The 16,322-nt window shown below is 38.3% G+C and overlaps 1 protein-coding gene across 1 annotated transcript in view; it reads left to right on the top strand.

Moving 5' to 3' along the window:
- LOC103462246 (neural-cadherin) overlaps positions 1-16,322 on the top strand; it is a 353,789-nt gene that overhangs the window by 156,920 nt on the left and 180,547 nt on the right. The window contains exon 7 of the mRNA XM_008404906.3: positions 2,973-3,115. Within this exon, the coding sequence (XP_008403128.2) occupies positions 2,973-3,115 (143 nt within the window). The remainder of the gene's footprint in view (positions 1-2,972; positions 3,116-16,322) is intronic.

Raw genomic sequence — 16,322 nt, 5'->3', positions numbered from 1 at the left:
GCACTCTCCAGTATCCCCTCTAAGGACTCCAACAAGAAGGGTGGGTAATCTGAACTGCTGTTCGGCCCGTAAGAAAAGACAACAGTCAGAACCCGTCCCCCCACCTGTAGGCGGAGGGAGGCTACCCTCTCGTTCACCGGGGTAAACCCCAACGTACAGGGGCCAAGATGGGGGGCAACAAGTATACCCACTCCTGCCCGGCGCCTCTCACCGTGGGTAACTCCAGAGTGGAGGTACGTCCAGCCCCTCTCAAGGAGACTGGTTCCAGAACCTCCTTAACATTTTAAAATATTTTTCATCCAATTTTCCAATTTTGACCAATTGGTCCCAATTTTGTTTTATGCAGGTGTAAGGTAGTTTAGGCTCAAGGATCAGAGGTGAGCAGAAAATCAGGACCAGCCACCGCTTGAGTTTCTTCCAATTACTTTTTTTATTCAGTCTTTAATCGGACTTCCCTCTCAGCATCCAAAAGCTCACTGTTTTTATACAAAATTGGCACCACACCTGTGCTTGATTGGACAGAGCCACCAAGGAACAGGTCAAAAACATTTAAACAGAGAAACACAAAAAACTACAAATCAATTTACAAACTCCTACATAATGAAGTTATCTGCAAAATAAATTACATAATACAAGATAACTCAAAAGGTTATTTTTAAAAGGAAAACAAACAAACAATACACAAAAGAAAAACCCTCTAATTGGTAGAACCCAATAAGGTAATCACTGACATCATCCAGCCATTTAACCAGGAAGTACTGGGCCGGCCTCTCCCATACTCCTGCAGATCTACAAGGACAAATGATGGTGAGTACAAAGAAAAGTAAATACACCTTGAAACAAATTCAACCCATAATCCAGAAATACTAACTTTAACCTAAACAGATAGATCTTGCAACATAATGCCAACACAAACAAACCCGGTATAGTAAGTGAAGCAAAATGGCAATGTTTGAATTAATTATTATAACCAAATATAAAAATAAGTGAATGAGACAGAATAAGGGACAAGTGGTGAACACAAACTGAACCATTTTGTCACAGCAGGAAAAAAAAAAAACCTGACCCTATTTGACAGATGTAATTTTTGCTGAATTAATTATATTTTTTGAAATCTTTAAGTCTACTTCATATAAGCAATTTCTTTATTCTACAGAATAGAGAAATTGGCTGCTTTCCAGTTATTTTTGTGCAGTTCTCTATAGTTGTGTCTGGTTTGTAAGAATCTAAATTAACATCTTAAAATTAGGAGGTCATTTTATGACTCAAGTGGTGGTACTTGACTTAAATAGACCTTTATTAGGACACTCAAAGACACTTCACCATCTCGCAAAGCTGCTATATCGCACCATCGGTCTCAGTTTTGCCCAAAGATAAAACAACAGACATGGACAGAGCAGGAATTGAACCGGCAATCCACCGATTGCAGGGCAAATTCTTACCGTCTATGTTTTTGCATAGAGCCATATTGATTTGGAAAGCGTATACCATTACAACAAGTAAATGTTATGTAGGGCTAATTTGGCATGTGGCAAAAAAGAAAAAAATAACCTGAAAGGAGTTAGATAGTTTTTATAACATTGTAGGTATTGTGGTTTTCAGCAGGTACTAATCCTATATATTAGTTTAAGTGGCCAGTCTTTCTTTACATTGGTAAAAAAGAGGATTTTATTTATTGAATCTTGACCTTACAAGTCAAATATGCTGTGGTGTTGTGAGGATAAGCTTTTCCCAGAAAGCCTCCACCTCATGTCAACAAAGTAAAGAGGTCAACCTTTCAAGAAAAGCTTGGCTACCAAAGCATATAAAATCCCTCTGATCTATGTGCAAGGTCAGAAAGTTAAAAGCTGAGGTTCAAAGTGTTCTACTTCAAGATAAGGAGATTAAACAGAGGAGGAATTTTTGAAGCTACAGCTACAGTATGTATGGTTGATAAAATAGAAAATACATGTGAGACTATTTAATGCTCAAGAAATTCACATTATCTTGTTATTACAAAACTACTACTTCAAGCTGTTTAGGTACATGGAACACTGATGGAGGTTTATATATTATATTCCTGACTTATTATTGAATAAACTCATGTTATTTGTTTTTTTTTTTCAATCACTTTTCTTACACCACTTGTACATGTTTTTTAAGCAGTTCTGGTCTTCTTGTAACTGAAAAGGATCCACATGCCACCAGATATTTTGATCTTTCAATTATTTTTCTTTTTTGATGATGGTTATAAATTTACAGTAATTTTCCATAATTTACATCTAAACTACTCTGTAGAAATGTGATTACAAATCTCCAGTATATATTAACTGAGATTTGAATTTCCAACAGAGAGTAAAGTGTGTTTTCTGAAAAAAACAGACAATTGCGCATATTTTGTTTCTCCATGTCTTCTGGTCATGGTGGCGGTTTAGCTGTTGTCTGCAGATAAAGTTTCCCCAATGACCCATAATCCAACATTTTAAGATGGGCTGTTATCTCCTACTACTTTCTGCAGTAGTTTATTCTCCTCCAAGGTTTAATAAAAGCTTCTTCACTGACTTTTTGGAATTTTTGGCTGATGCTGTATTAAAATATGACCAGATTTTAATGGTGGAAGATTGTAAAACTCATATCTGCTCTCCCAAGGAGCCGTTGGTCAGTGATTTTCCTAATTTTGTGGATATTTTTTATGACTTTGTTCAGTCAGTTAGAATGTGAACACACATTGGACCTGGATTATCCTATGGCTTATATGTTGTTAATCTCTGAATTCCCAATTCAGAGCTGGTTGTTCATCCTCTGTTGAAGAAACCTGCGTTAGACTCAGGTATGGATTGATAAAAATTTGATTGCTGGCTTAACATCAATCATCAGGGATGTTGACATTTTCAATTTGAAAACAAACTCCTGTCTTTACAACAGTTTGCAGATGTGTCCCACATGGAGCGTAGGTAAAGTACTGACAGCGCTGTTTGCATGTATCTCATCAGATACCGGACATTTGTGTCAGAAGATGCGGGGCCCAACACACTTGTTGCCACGGTGCTGGCAAAGGACCCTGATGGGGATGGGATCACGTACAAAATCACCACAGGAAATGATGAGGGCAATTTTGTCATTGACAGCCAAAAAGGTAAGACTTCTCTATTATGCTTTAGTCACTTGACAAGGTCACAGTGTTCTCTGTGCTCACATGTTCATCACTCCAACACTGTAATACAGTGTTCATACTCTGTTTGTCAAATATTGATTTCTGATGTTGGAAGTCCTACTGCACTAGCATATTGTCACCTTCCTGGAATAATGACCAAAGTCGTTTTCTGCCAAAAGTGATTTTGCCCAAAAAGAAAGAAATTAAAAAAAGGAACTTCTGGCACAAAATGACTTAGGCCAATATTTTAGGAAGGGGAAGCTTTCCAGCTTTGAGCTTAATATATTGTGTAATAGACAATGAATGTATATCAGCGAATCAGTCGCTGTCACATGGTAGCAATTCAGCGTACTTACAGTAAGTGACAGGGTGTGCAAAAATGTTGAAGTGATTCCAACGTGACACTATATGTGTTTCCATTAACATTTTATTATGCACATTTTGAAGTATTGAATTTGAGAAGGCTGAGGAAAATTGAAAAATTCAAAATAACTTCCTCAATTTTGGCAAAAGTTTGTGTTCGCTTGAGGTGGTTTTTGGCTATTTCTAAAAAGAGTTAATGCACTGATGGGGAGATGGAAACACATTTCCTGGATAAATGCTGAAGGAGAGAACTCTCCCACCCCAAACGTCCAGCACAGAGGACAGGACTTTCGGCCTGGAGCAGCCAGGGAGAGGCACTCTAGGCTCTGATGGGAGTGGTGGAATTGTCCCATCAACTGGTGGGTCTGGGTCTTACCAGAGGAACGAAACTCTGAATAATCTCAAAGTTTAAAACTCCAGCTCAGAGGAGAGGACTCTCCAATTTTCTGAGATGTGTGGTCCATGATGGTTTGCAGTCTGAACATTTTATTAATTATAACTGTATATAGCATCAGCATCTGATGAAATCAGCCTGGTTGAGTTGCCCCAAACCAGTAGACGGAAACTTGAATTTGCATTTTCTTGTTTCTTTCTTTTTCTTTTATTTTCTTGCAGCATTTTAAAAGTTTGGTCCAAATTCACATAAATAGAAGTGTAGCTGTTATAGCCCCAGACGGACTGGTCAGCATATTTTTGATGTTGAAGTTGAAAGGAGAATGACTAGGCTGGTTTGAGATAATACAGAGCTAACATTATTTCACCTAACCACTTGCGACATCCAACATATACAGAGTGCCAACTCTGAAAGAACTACAAAAACATAATTATGGTTTATTTAACACATTTTTGCAATAATTGGAGAGTTGGATTAAAATGCTGTTGCATGGTCAGATTAACTCAAGTTCAGCTGTGAGAACAGGATTCAGTGCAAGCAAAATAATAGCATGGAACTATCAAAACTGTCTCAAATGCAGTGTATGGGTGTGGAGATTATTTTCTTGTCACATTTTGAGCACCAACTGACATTAAATATTCCAGCCTTCCTCAGTGCTGTTGCTGAGCATGTGCTGCCCTTCGTGACTGCCCTGTACCGATCTTATAACAGCTACTTCCAGCAGAATGACGTGTCGTGTCTCAACACTCAAAGTTCTCAAAGTGATTTCTTGAAACATGGTAATTAGTTCGGTGCCCTCAAATCGCCTTCACAGTCACCAGATCTACGTCCAATAGAGCAGCTCAGGGATGTGGTGGAACATGAGATTTGCATCATGGATGTGGGCCGATGTGGACCAAAGGCATGTCAGTGCGTCTGTGTGTTGCTGACCTACGGCATACGTCCAACATCTTGTAGAATCTGCATTATGAAAAATTGAAGGCAGTTGTTGCCATAGACACTTCTCTGTAAACGACACTGACTCACCTCTTTGCGAAGCATATGAGTCCTGACAGGTTAAGTCATGATAATATTAGTATATCAGCCAAAGTGTTAGGCGTGTTCCCACACCATCTTGGTAACAGAACACCCTCCCGGGGTTTATGCTCTCACATCTTCACTTCCTCTGAGGCAGGAACCACATGAAATAGGAAGCTGGGTTAATGGCACTGCTGTCTGTCATCTCTTCTGGATGCTGTTTCATACATGTTCATCGTTTCTGTCGACTGCACACCCAGTCTGAGTCTTTATATCACATTATAGGGTAAAACGAGGACCTTTTGGAGATTCAATTACTTAAGACGTCAAGGCATAATTCCCTTTGTTCACCAGCAATGACATTCACTGCCAGCCGATAGCAGCTGTGGTTTTTTTTTTTTCCATGAGAGAAGACTTGAAAGCACTCAATTTCATTTGCTATCACATGACTGCAGACTTTGTTTGCTATTGATCTTGATTATTTCCTGTTGAGTTTTACCAGCAAGACCCAATTTCTAAATGCACAGTGGTGCAGTTGGTAGCACTGTTGCCTTGCAGCAAGAAGATTCTGGGTTTGATTCCCAGCCTGGGTCTTTCTGCATGGAGTTTGCGTGTTCTCCCTGTACATGCGTGGGTTCTCTCCGGCTTCCTCCCACATTCCAAAAACATGACTTTTGGTTTCTCTAAATTGTCCCTTGGTGTGAGTGTGTGTGTGCATGGTTGTTTGTCTCTGTGTTGCCCTGCAACAGACTGGCAACCTGTCCAGGGTTTACCCCGCCTCTCGCCCAGAACGTTAGCTGGAGATAGGCACCAGCAACCCTCCTGACCCCACTAAGGGACAAGGGTGTAAGAAAATGGATGGATGGATGGAAGTTCTTAAAGGCAGGAAGATTTATGAAGGATTGTGTGAATTTTCACTTGGGATGGTTATAATATGTTTGTTTTTCATCAGCTTCTTTTTCTGCACATTTTGAAGTATCGCATTAGAAAAGGTTGATATAAACAGCAAAATTCTAAATAATTTCCTTGATTTCGCAAAAACGGTTTCTACGCTTGCTTGCGGTGAGTTTTTGCTTTTCCAAAAAGAGCTAAAGCACTAAAGAAGAGATGCAAACACATCTACCAAAAAAGTTTATAATGAAGGAAACTGTAAAAGTTGTGGACAAAATAACAGCAGTCCAGGAAGCAGAATAATGTTCCATATATTGTTAAGCGGTAAGTAATTTTTCAGTAGGTAGAAATAGGGCTTTGTGATATTTAGCTTAGTTTATTTTGCCGGATTAAAATAAAGATCAAAGAAGACAAGATCAAGAAAAAAGAAACTTACAAAACAAGCCTCAACCCAAATATTCCACAGAGCCAAACCTAGACAGGTCACCAAGACATGCTTCATTTCACTTTTAATTTTGGTGTTTTATCTTTGGTGATAAGCTCCAAATCTTTGAGGTTTAAAAATCTTCCTACTGAAATCTTTATCTTTAGCTTCTTCTGGAAATGTTTCTATTGCTTCCAGCCAGAAGCAACATGCTGGTAAAGGGATAAGATTACCTTCAACCTAATTTTATCACAGGCATGAAGAAGCATGGTTTTAACTGAGTGTTATCTTTTCAGTCCGATATTAATTTAGTCAACATCTCAGATACATAAGCATCAAAATAGTTATTTTAATTTACATTTCATTTAGTCTTTTCTAGTCCTATAGATCAGTTTTCAACTATCAAACTATAGGACTATTGTTATTTTAAAATATCAAAACGTTACATTTTCAGAATTATTATTATTTTTTTTTTGTACAGACCAAAATTGTCTTTTTCTTTTCTCCTTTAGACCTTAGTATCTGTAGGTTGATGTTCTTGGGAACAAACTGCGGTTGGAACAGATGTAGTCCCTCTCAGGAACTGATTTAGCATCAAGTTTAGCATATTATCCTCCTTTAGATTCTCATATTGATCAGCTCCAATTGTGTGACAAACACTCCCTTCAAGTTCAGCTGGTGTGAGACATTTCCTCTCCTCTTGCATCAGATTGCAGTTATCCAAACCTGACATTGCATCGCAAACACAGCAGGATCAGAAAGGACAAAGAGAAAATGGAGAAAGGACGCTCTCTGTCAACAAGTTTTAAAAGTACAGGGAAGAAAGACGCTCCTCAAAATCCAACATCTTTGTGATTTGTGACATTACATTCTATAGGATTTTCAAAATGGCTCATTTTCCAGATGCCAAAAAACATTTTCTGATTGTCAAAAACCGACTGGTGTTTTTTAAGTGCGTTGTATTTTTTTTAGAAGCAGTAAAAACTCAAATGGAAGAACAAAGACATTCAAAGTATGAATATTGCATCATGGGTCTCGTTTAACACTGAAATTCTTGGAGTCAGATTTTACAGAGCATCTCTTCCACCTGAGCTGTGGGTCTCCAGCAGCTCCCCTGAAGTTATGGTGAGCACCTTGACTGCTTCTCTGAACGATACTCTCCTCCGCTGGGACACCTCAGGGAGATCTGTGATACTTAGGATATCATTTTAAAAAGATGGTTTGCACAGGATTTTATTTAGGAGCACCAGAATAGAGGCGGTTGAATAGATAGGTATGCCCCACTTTTTACATTTCTATCTGTAAAATAAATAAAAAAAATTAAATAAAATAAATAAAAAAACTTTACTTAGACTATGTCCTATTGGTCATTCACATAAAATTTCAACATTACATAGTGTGCTTTTTTTTAAGTTGAGGGGTTAAATATTAATGTGATTTCTGCTTTTCTTTGTCACAGACATAAAGATGACCTTATAGTGCCATTTTGCCAAAAATGATTAGCATTTGAAACATGTTTTAAATGTGAAATAAAACATTTACATATTAAACACCGTAAGCTGTGTAGATTTCCTTAAATCTTGTTTCAGGTAACCTTTAGTAGTAATGGGTTTACAGTGAATTAACCGACAACCCCAGAAATGCATAAACACACATGCACACACACACCCAGAGGCATTATTCAGCCTGCCTGCAGTAAAATGGGAGAAGTAAAGTGTGACACCATAAGGCTTGTAATATGATCCAATATCGTGTTTCAAAGAGCCCAATATTTGGTCATTAAAAGTATTTTACGATTCTTATAATGGAAGGCGAGCACATTGTGTTCCTCTCTCCCTCTCCAGCTCGTCTCATTCGCTCTGTGCTGCTGATGAAAATCTCTTCCAGCCTCTGCTTCCCTCCTGTTGCTGCCCCCCCTCACTCCCGTCACCTCGCCCACTGTCCGTACTCATCCTAAATGTCCGACAATCATTCAAGTGATTGTTTTCTTCCCTTCTGGCAGAAGTGGCCTCACTGGCTCCGCTCGCCATGTTAATTTGTCTGTAACTCACCCCAGAATACAGTGTGTGTCCATGAGATTTAAGACGGCCATTAGGATCTGAGCGGGCCAGTCGATATGACGCTCCGGCTCTTCCTATTAAAACCCATAAATACAAAACGCTCTTCTGAATCAGAGGAAGTGTTTACTGGACACCTAAAGAGAAATGCTGCTAACAAACACGCATCTATTGTGTGGTTCATAATTTATTTTTTTTTCAGCCATCATTTCAGCTATTTTGAGAAATGATATTTGTCTGACATGGACAGATTTTGTTTATTCTTCCTTTTGGTGTGTGTTCGACTCGTACTGATCATCTTGTCTTTTATATTTGTTATTTAGACTTCTGTTCTAAGCTTCTCGCCCCTTCATGTCTGCCATGATGCTTTGACCTGTATCTTTATGCAACAAACTATTTTTTACCTCAGTCTTTTTGCTTGCTTCCCTCTGGCAAACATACAGTACTGTATTCTGCTTTAAAAAATACTCCCACTCATTATAAGGTTTTTTATTTCTTTCATCATTTGATTTTGTTTCTTTTGTTCTTTGTCAATTTGCTCCATTTTGTTGTTGTTGTTGTTGCTGCGGGGTTAGGTTGTTTCCTCTGTCTCTCTCTTATTACCCCATATATTTGGTTTTGCATAATAAACTGAATGATAGAAAACATATACTGAGCACATGAAGACAGAGCCAATTAACTAGAAGTAGGTAGAACAACATTTCACCATAAACCTGCCATGCTAAGTGGGTGTTTGAACTTTGGGCATCATTTGGGTTTCTGTTTAGATCATTTTCTTGTTTTATCACTGGGTCAAATGGTTCTCCTTTGAGTTATTTGTGCATTTATTATCACTAACGCAGTTGGTATTGTTTCTTTATGCTAGTCTTCTCTTCTCTTCATTGTTTATGATGGTTTGAGTTTTTTTTCCCTTTACGTTCTGTAGTCTTCCATTCCTGCGGTTTCCCTTGGTCTGCTCATCTTTCACCCTTCATCAGCCTGCTTCTCTGCACAGCTGTTGTCCATCACCTTATTCTCCTCTCCTCAGCTGCTCCTACTTCACTCTGTCTAGCTCCTCTGGTTCTCCTGTCATTTCACCAGCACTTTGGTTTCATTGATCTCCACGGTCTGTTTTTGTGTTTCTTCATGTCAGTCTGTTATTTTCTCTGTTATATCCCCTTGTGACATACAAGTTTTCTTATTTTTTCATGAATCGTGTATTCTATGAGGATCTCCAGCTCTTGACTCAAACATCGTCATGTCCCATGACACAACCAGGTACCTCGCACAGGACGTTTGACACAGTAAAAGCTAGTTCTAGTATTTTTTAATCCATATTAAGAAGTTATTGACTTAAAACAAGCTCCTGTATCTTGCTGAAAAGTTACTTGCAAGTTTCAAGTGAGCTAAGATATTTGTACTAGAAACTAGTCCAGATATCTGGACGTTTTCCAGTATAAAGAGCCATTTTCACCCTCAGTCTATTGAAATAAAACTCATTTAGAGCCACAAATGTTATGTGACCTTTTGGAAATAAGAGATAAATGTATCTTCTAGATATGTTGTTGCCATTTTTAACTGTCACTGTTTTACTTCTATTTTTAGGTTTTGGCATAAAGAAAAACATGAAACTTTGTATAAAAAAAATAAAAAAAATAATAAAGTGATAAATATATTTTCTTCTGTTGGATGTTGATAAATAAAGACAAAAACTATACCTACAAATCATCTTATTGAGGATATTCAATGCATTTATTCCAAGACAAAATGGGAATTCATTTAGAAAATCTGCAGTTTTTATTAGATCCACCTTTAAAAATATTAGGTTTTTTTTGTTTTTTGTTTTTAAGGGATTAGGAGCCATCATGGAAGGAAAGAGCCAGTACAGACTCCTGAACTAGACAAAATACTTTATAAGATTTTGTTTTTGCAGCATACGATGGTGTGAATTTCTTATCAATAGGGCCCAAAATATCTACTGAGAAAAAACATTAATATGTTTTTTGTTGTATGTTTTCTGTTGTATAGTCTTTCAATGTCTTTCTTGCACTTTGCTGTTGTCTTGTATTTGTTTTTTGCTGATCCTGATTTCATTTATAAGTTTATCTTCCAACTTTCCCCCCGTCTGTTTGGTCCCTCCTGGCTATTTTCATGAGAGGTGACAGCTGCCTGCTGAACCCCCAGGAAACATTCTCTGCATTTCCATTAAGTGACGATATGCGCTGACCTTGTTAGCAGCCACATACCACTCCCCTTTGGCCCTGATCCAAACTCACACAGAGTCAAATTCACAGTAATAATCACATATTTATGTACATGAAATCCAACTTGTTTGCCTACAGAAACCGTCTAGTTTTTGATCGTCCGCATGCATCTCAGCACAGACCCTTCTTAACGAGCTGAAAAGAAACATGCACTGACATGAAAAAAGATACCCATAAAACACGCACACGCGCACACACACACGCACACGCACGCACACACACCCACGCACGCACACCCCACACGCGCACGCACACACGCACGCACACACACACGCACGCACACACACCCACGCACACACGCACACACACGCGCACACACACACACACACACACACACACCCATGCCATTAAAGATGGAAAACACTTCTATGTGTATATGCAACTCTGCTTTAAACTCACAGAAGACCATCGACTTCTCTACGCTCTCCACGCCTTAACCCATACTATAGGGACACGTCTCCTAGATTCAAACAGACACATGCTGAATGCTTTGTTCTTGGAATGTCCTGAAACCTTTTCCATGTCCCATTTTCAGCCACTTACCCAGCATGTGTTGCTCTCAACTGAGCCTTTTAGGCCCTATTAGATGTTTATGCCGATGCTAGGCAGAGTAAAGCTGGGATCAGACTCCGGGGCGCCTCTGGCTCTTCCTATATATGTAGCGTAGTAGGCAGGCTGTAGCTGCTCTCTGCCTCTGCCTTTATTGAACTGGTCGCATTTTTTTTTCTGGTCATCTGTCTCAGTTCATTAGGTCTGAGTGCACTCCGCTGCACGGCCGGAGTAGAGTGGTTGAACATGTTTTGTTGGAATGTGTTTTTTTTTTTTTAAATCATTGTTTTTGGGTTCAGAGTCCAAACTATCCTGTTGAGAGATGAGAGTTTCTAGACCGGTTCTTCAGTAGCTGCTGCTGGCATTTGTTCCTGGATAATTAGGTCATAATGAGAGATTACAAAGATGTGAGGGAGACACAGAGTTTGTTAAACCTGAAAGTTTTTTCAGTCCTGTTTGAGAATGCTCCAGGTCTCAGATCTGAATAGAAGGAGAGGCAGTTTTAAAGTGTGGCAGGTGCGCTGCAAAAACACAAAATCTTACCAAGTATTTTTAGTAAGGTCTGAGAAATAGAAGCTTGTTTTAAGTCAATAATTCCCTAATATTGAGGAACAATTATAGATCCATTGGCAGATTATTAAAATGGAAAAATCTGCCAGTGGAACTGAATTTTTTTTTTAATATATATTCAGGAATTATTTACTGAAAACAAGATCCTACATCTTTCTGAAATATTGCCTATATGTTTGTTTTGTCTTATTTTGGGTTTACTGTGATATTTGCACTAGAAACTGGACAAATGCTTGGTAGGATTTTGTGTTGTTACAGTGTGCACATCTCATACTTTCTTTCAGATCCACCATCGGAATAAAGCCTGAAAGCCAGTTCAGTCACGACTCTTTGCTGTTGAAGCTGTGATTCTCTTTGTCTGCAGAGATATTTAAACTCACAGACTTTGACATTTGGATGCCATCAAAGTGATCAATTGCTGATCACATTCTGGACTGGCCGGCCGAACGTGATCGTGATGCAGAGCGGACAGAGTGGATGATGTTGTATAAAATATCTGTAACGTTGGCGTCGTAGTCAGCACGAACTGTTCTGTCACTGCAAAACATGAGATCACAAACTGGTTAGCATTAGATTTAAGACCTAAAATCACACCTGCCTTTGAATGCTGTTCACATCAGAACCACATTGAAAAGGAGAGGACAGACCACTGCACTAATGTCTTACTACACAACTTAAACTATCAATGTAGATGGCGTAAAGCCCCCCCCCCAAAAAAACCAAACAAACAATAATAATAGTGTAGACTGTGGACCTTACATTAGCATTAGGGACGACTGTGGTGCTGCTACATGTTTAGCATTGAGATGCTAAATTAGCCTTGAGTAGCTTTGCTAATAGGCTAACTCCTTTTAGCACAGCATGAATACAACAATAGTCTTTTCCAGTGTCTCATAAGATCAGTTTTAGAAACCAAAATGAATTCTTAGCGGGCCAAGACAAGCAGCTCTTTTGTCTGTTGCTTGCGGTTGCGTATCAGATTTACGGACGTAATGGAAACACAAATTTGAAGGTTCCATCTTAAGACTTTTGTATGTAAAATCAATGTGAAATTAATTGCGTTAAAATCTTTGTAATTCATTTGTAGAAGCTATCATGTTAAAGGCCCTAATTTGGGGGGGATACATTTTATGTTATTTATTATATGCAGGGAAATGGCTGGGGGCTGTTACCCTTTCTTAAACCTTAAAGAAAAAACTCACTGAGCCCTTTCTGTGTGAACTTGATGCTGTCTGTGTGAACTTGGTGCTCTCTGCGGTTGTTCAAAAACATGCATGTTGAGTTGCATCTCTTGTTTGTGGAAAATCTTGATCCCAGTGCTACTTCTGCAATGTTCAGGCTATTGCTATTGCAAATTTTAATGTATTGTTAATGGCGCAGCATGGGTAGTTCAGTGTTTTTGTTGGGGATTTCAGGGACTTTGTGGATGAACAATTTTCTTATTAATGAAAGGCAAAAATATCACTTTAAGAATATGTGAAGTATTCTCCTTTGGGGCCGTCGATACACAATGAAAACACCGAGAGCCAGCAGTTCAAAAATTTTATTTTTGTATGAATCTATAAAAGACGCAACCAAACATACATGGTTGACTTCACTGCCTTAAGTTTTAATTTGAATCAACATCTTTGTGAATATGATGCAACATTTGTAAACCTATAACTAGCCTTGTTATCTGCCTTGGTAATGAGGTTGTAATAATTGTTGTGGTTGTGTAACCAATGCTACACTTGCTAATTGTCAAAGCAAGCATTTATTTTAATCAGAGTAACGATAACAACCAGGGTTGGGTTAGCTGTAGCTGTGAAATATTAAATGTATTGTGTCCTCTATCATCTACCCTAAAACTTTCTGTGCATTTTTTGTTATTACAAAACTATCAAAATAGCAATTTTATTCTCACAGAAACTTGTTCTTGCTTCTGTTTTTAGTCAAAATAATCAAATGGAAACTTTCTTTATTTTATTTGGATTCTTGCAGTTCCCTGCATCTACTGTTTGTTTGTTTTTTCTGGATTCTTCTTCATTTACTCTCCATAAGCCTCCACACAGCATCATGTTGCCACTACCGTGTTGATATACTGTGAAGTTTTAATCTTCCCAAATACAAACTGTTTTAGATTTAGGCCAAAAACTTCCATTTTGTTCCCATTCAACCTGCTAACCTTCTCCCACATGTTTGCTGCATACAGCAGTCTGTGAGTTTGGCTTTTTGTAGCGGTCTTTCAGTAATGGCTTTCTTCTTGCCACTCTTCTACAAACCCCAGATTTATGGAGTGCATCAATGATAGTATTTTTGTTAACAGATTCCTTCATTTGAGCTTTAACTGTCAGTGACCCCCGTTTGTAAATGTTGCTATAATTAAAAGTTTGTATAGCAGAGATGTTCAATTTGACAACACACAGGCCGACTCACACACATGTAATGCTTGTCAACAGCAGTCTTCCATAGCATTCCATAAGGAAACCACTCTTTGTGACTGTTTGCAAAGCATCCCAAGCTCCCCGTGCATCAATTCCTCAGAGCATCTGTGGGAAGTGTCAGAAAAACAACTCCAGTCCACGGAGATCTCTCTCTCTACAACCCACTTTACCCAGAGGATCGTCTGTCATCTTCCCGCTGTCACTGGGCCGTTCTGAGTTGTGGATAATCAGTACAGGTAGCTTTGAAACGTCTGGCTCTGCAGTTAGTGTGTCCACTCTGAACACAGTGAAGCTGCTGATGTCTCTGCATTGTTGTGCTTTTATTTCTACCAGCGCTGAAAACAGTTACATTTTACTCTTAATGCAGGGCGAGAGTGAAGAACCATGAAAAAAAGGTTTACTTCTTTAGCTTTTTCATAATCAAAAACAGATTTTATCATCAAACAAAATAAATCTGTCTTACTAAATTCACACTGCATAACCACATCTTTCATTCAGGTTTCCTAGTCACACCCATGCCAGTTTCATGACAGAACTGAGTGATGAAAGCAATAAAACAGAACCTGTATGACAACATGACGTAGGCTCAACGATATCCTGAAGCAATATATCTTCACTAATTAATAGCTATTCAAGAACACATTATAAAGTCACCAGCTGCATTTCCATTGGCCACATAATTGTGCAATATTTAGTCAACCATATGAATATGAAGTCATCATGTATGTTTGGTTTACATAATTGTGTCTTACTACACCATTTAGACTATCAATATAGACGATGTACAAAAAACAAAAACAAAACAATAATAATAGCAAATAAATTTGCTTAATGGAAACACCAATTTGCATAAACAGAACAATTGCATAAACAAACTTATTCTCGCGCGATTTTAATTTTGTTTCTTATTTAATGGAAACACTGCAATTGCGAAATTGTGTTTTTTATTTTTTTACATTAGCGGAATTACAAATACTGCCATTTGTCATTTATCAGTCTAGAAATGGTTACAAAAAGAAAACTAAATTGAATTTATTTGGAGTGTCCTAGTCAAACTCTGGAGTTGAACCTTTTTGTAACGTTAAGGCCTGACCTTAAACAGAGCATTGGTGGACTAAAACAATCCAATTTGGCTTTTTAGTGGCAGATATTTTTTGAATTACATTTAAATGTTTGATTGCTGTGGATTTCTTTTCATACTTCCTACAGTCATCTTGGTTTCTACTTTTATTAGCAGTAGAATTGAAGGAGGTTTTATTCAGGTTTATTTCTTTCTCCCCAAATACATCTAAATCCCTGTGGTTGCAAATCAGATAAAATGTTGCTTTTATCAAATAGAGGTTTTAAAGAGACAGCAACTGAAAACAGTTCAATGTCGGCAGCAAAAAGCAGCTGACAGAAAACTCAGTCAGATGCCTTTAAGTGGACTTCCTGCTGAGTAAATGTTGAGTGTTCTGTGACCCGAATTTGGCAGCATGGGCTATAAGCTACCACTTAGGACCCAACGCTCAGCTAAAACTTTACAGCAAGGAAAGCTTAGGATGAGGTGAAGCGCAGGACAAGACTGTACATTAACTTTTCCTTCTCCTTTGAGGAAAACAGGAAAAGGAGTTAGAGTTATACATGGATCTGTTGTTTTTAGTATATGTTGAATTAGACTTAGGAATAACACAAAAGAAAGTATTTCAGTGTGAGATGTTTTGATAATTGAATCTGCACATTTTGTAATAAATCATTTGCCCTCCCCCCTTTCCTATATGGGGCCCACCTAGGCATGCTGGCAGGGTTATTGTTGAACTACTCGCTGATCTCTGGTTTAATAAACCCTGCTTATGAAATGACTTGTTTTCTGTTTTCTTCTTCTTCATGGGTTGGGTCAGCGGCAATAATTGCAGTTATATGGTCAATGGAAATGCAGTTAGTGAGAAATTGGCTATCCAATTTTCAGATGAATTGTTCCCAAACCCGATCAGTTACCTTGAGATGTTAACCAAAGTTGTTCATGTACATGGCATTAATTCATTCAGACCTTCGTCACTGGGCAGCCAATCATTCAAAAACATTACCTGGACAATAAGGTCAGGATTTCACACAGAATGTATTTCCAAAATAGCTTTAAAGATTCTGGGTGCATAAAATACTTGTAATTTTATTTAGTATGGTTTTCTTCTTAGAAACCTCTTGATTGATCAGTGTCTGTCTTTGGTTGCCATGTTTCACGCAGTGCGCTGTTGCAGTTGCAGTTGCAGTGACTTGGC

The sequence above is a fragment of the Poecilia reticulata genome, chromosome 3 (genome assembly GCF_904066995.2).
Source record: "Poecilia reticulata chromosome 3, P_reticulata-male-v2, whole genome shotgun sequence".
Taxonomy (NCBI): domain Eukaryota; kingdom Metazoa; phylum Chordata; class Actinopteri; order Cyprinodontiformes; family Poeciliidae; genus Poecilia; species Poecilia reticulata.
This window is presented reverse-complemented; position numbering and strand designations above follow the sequence as displayed.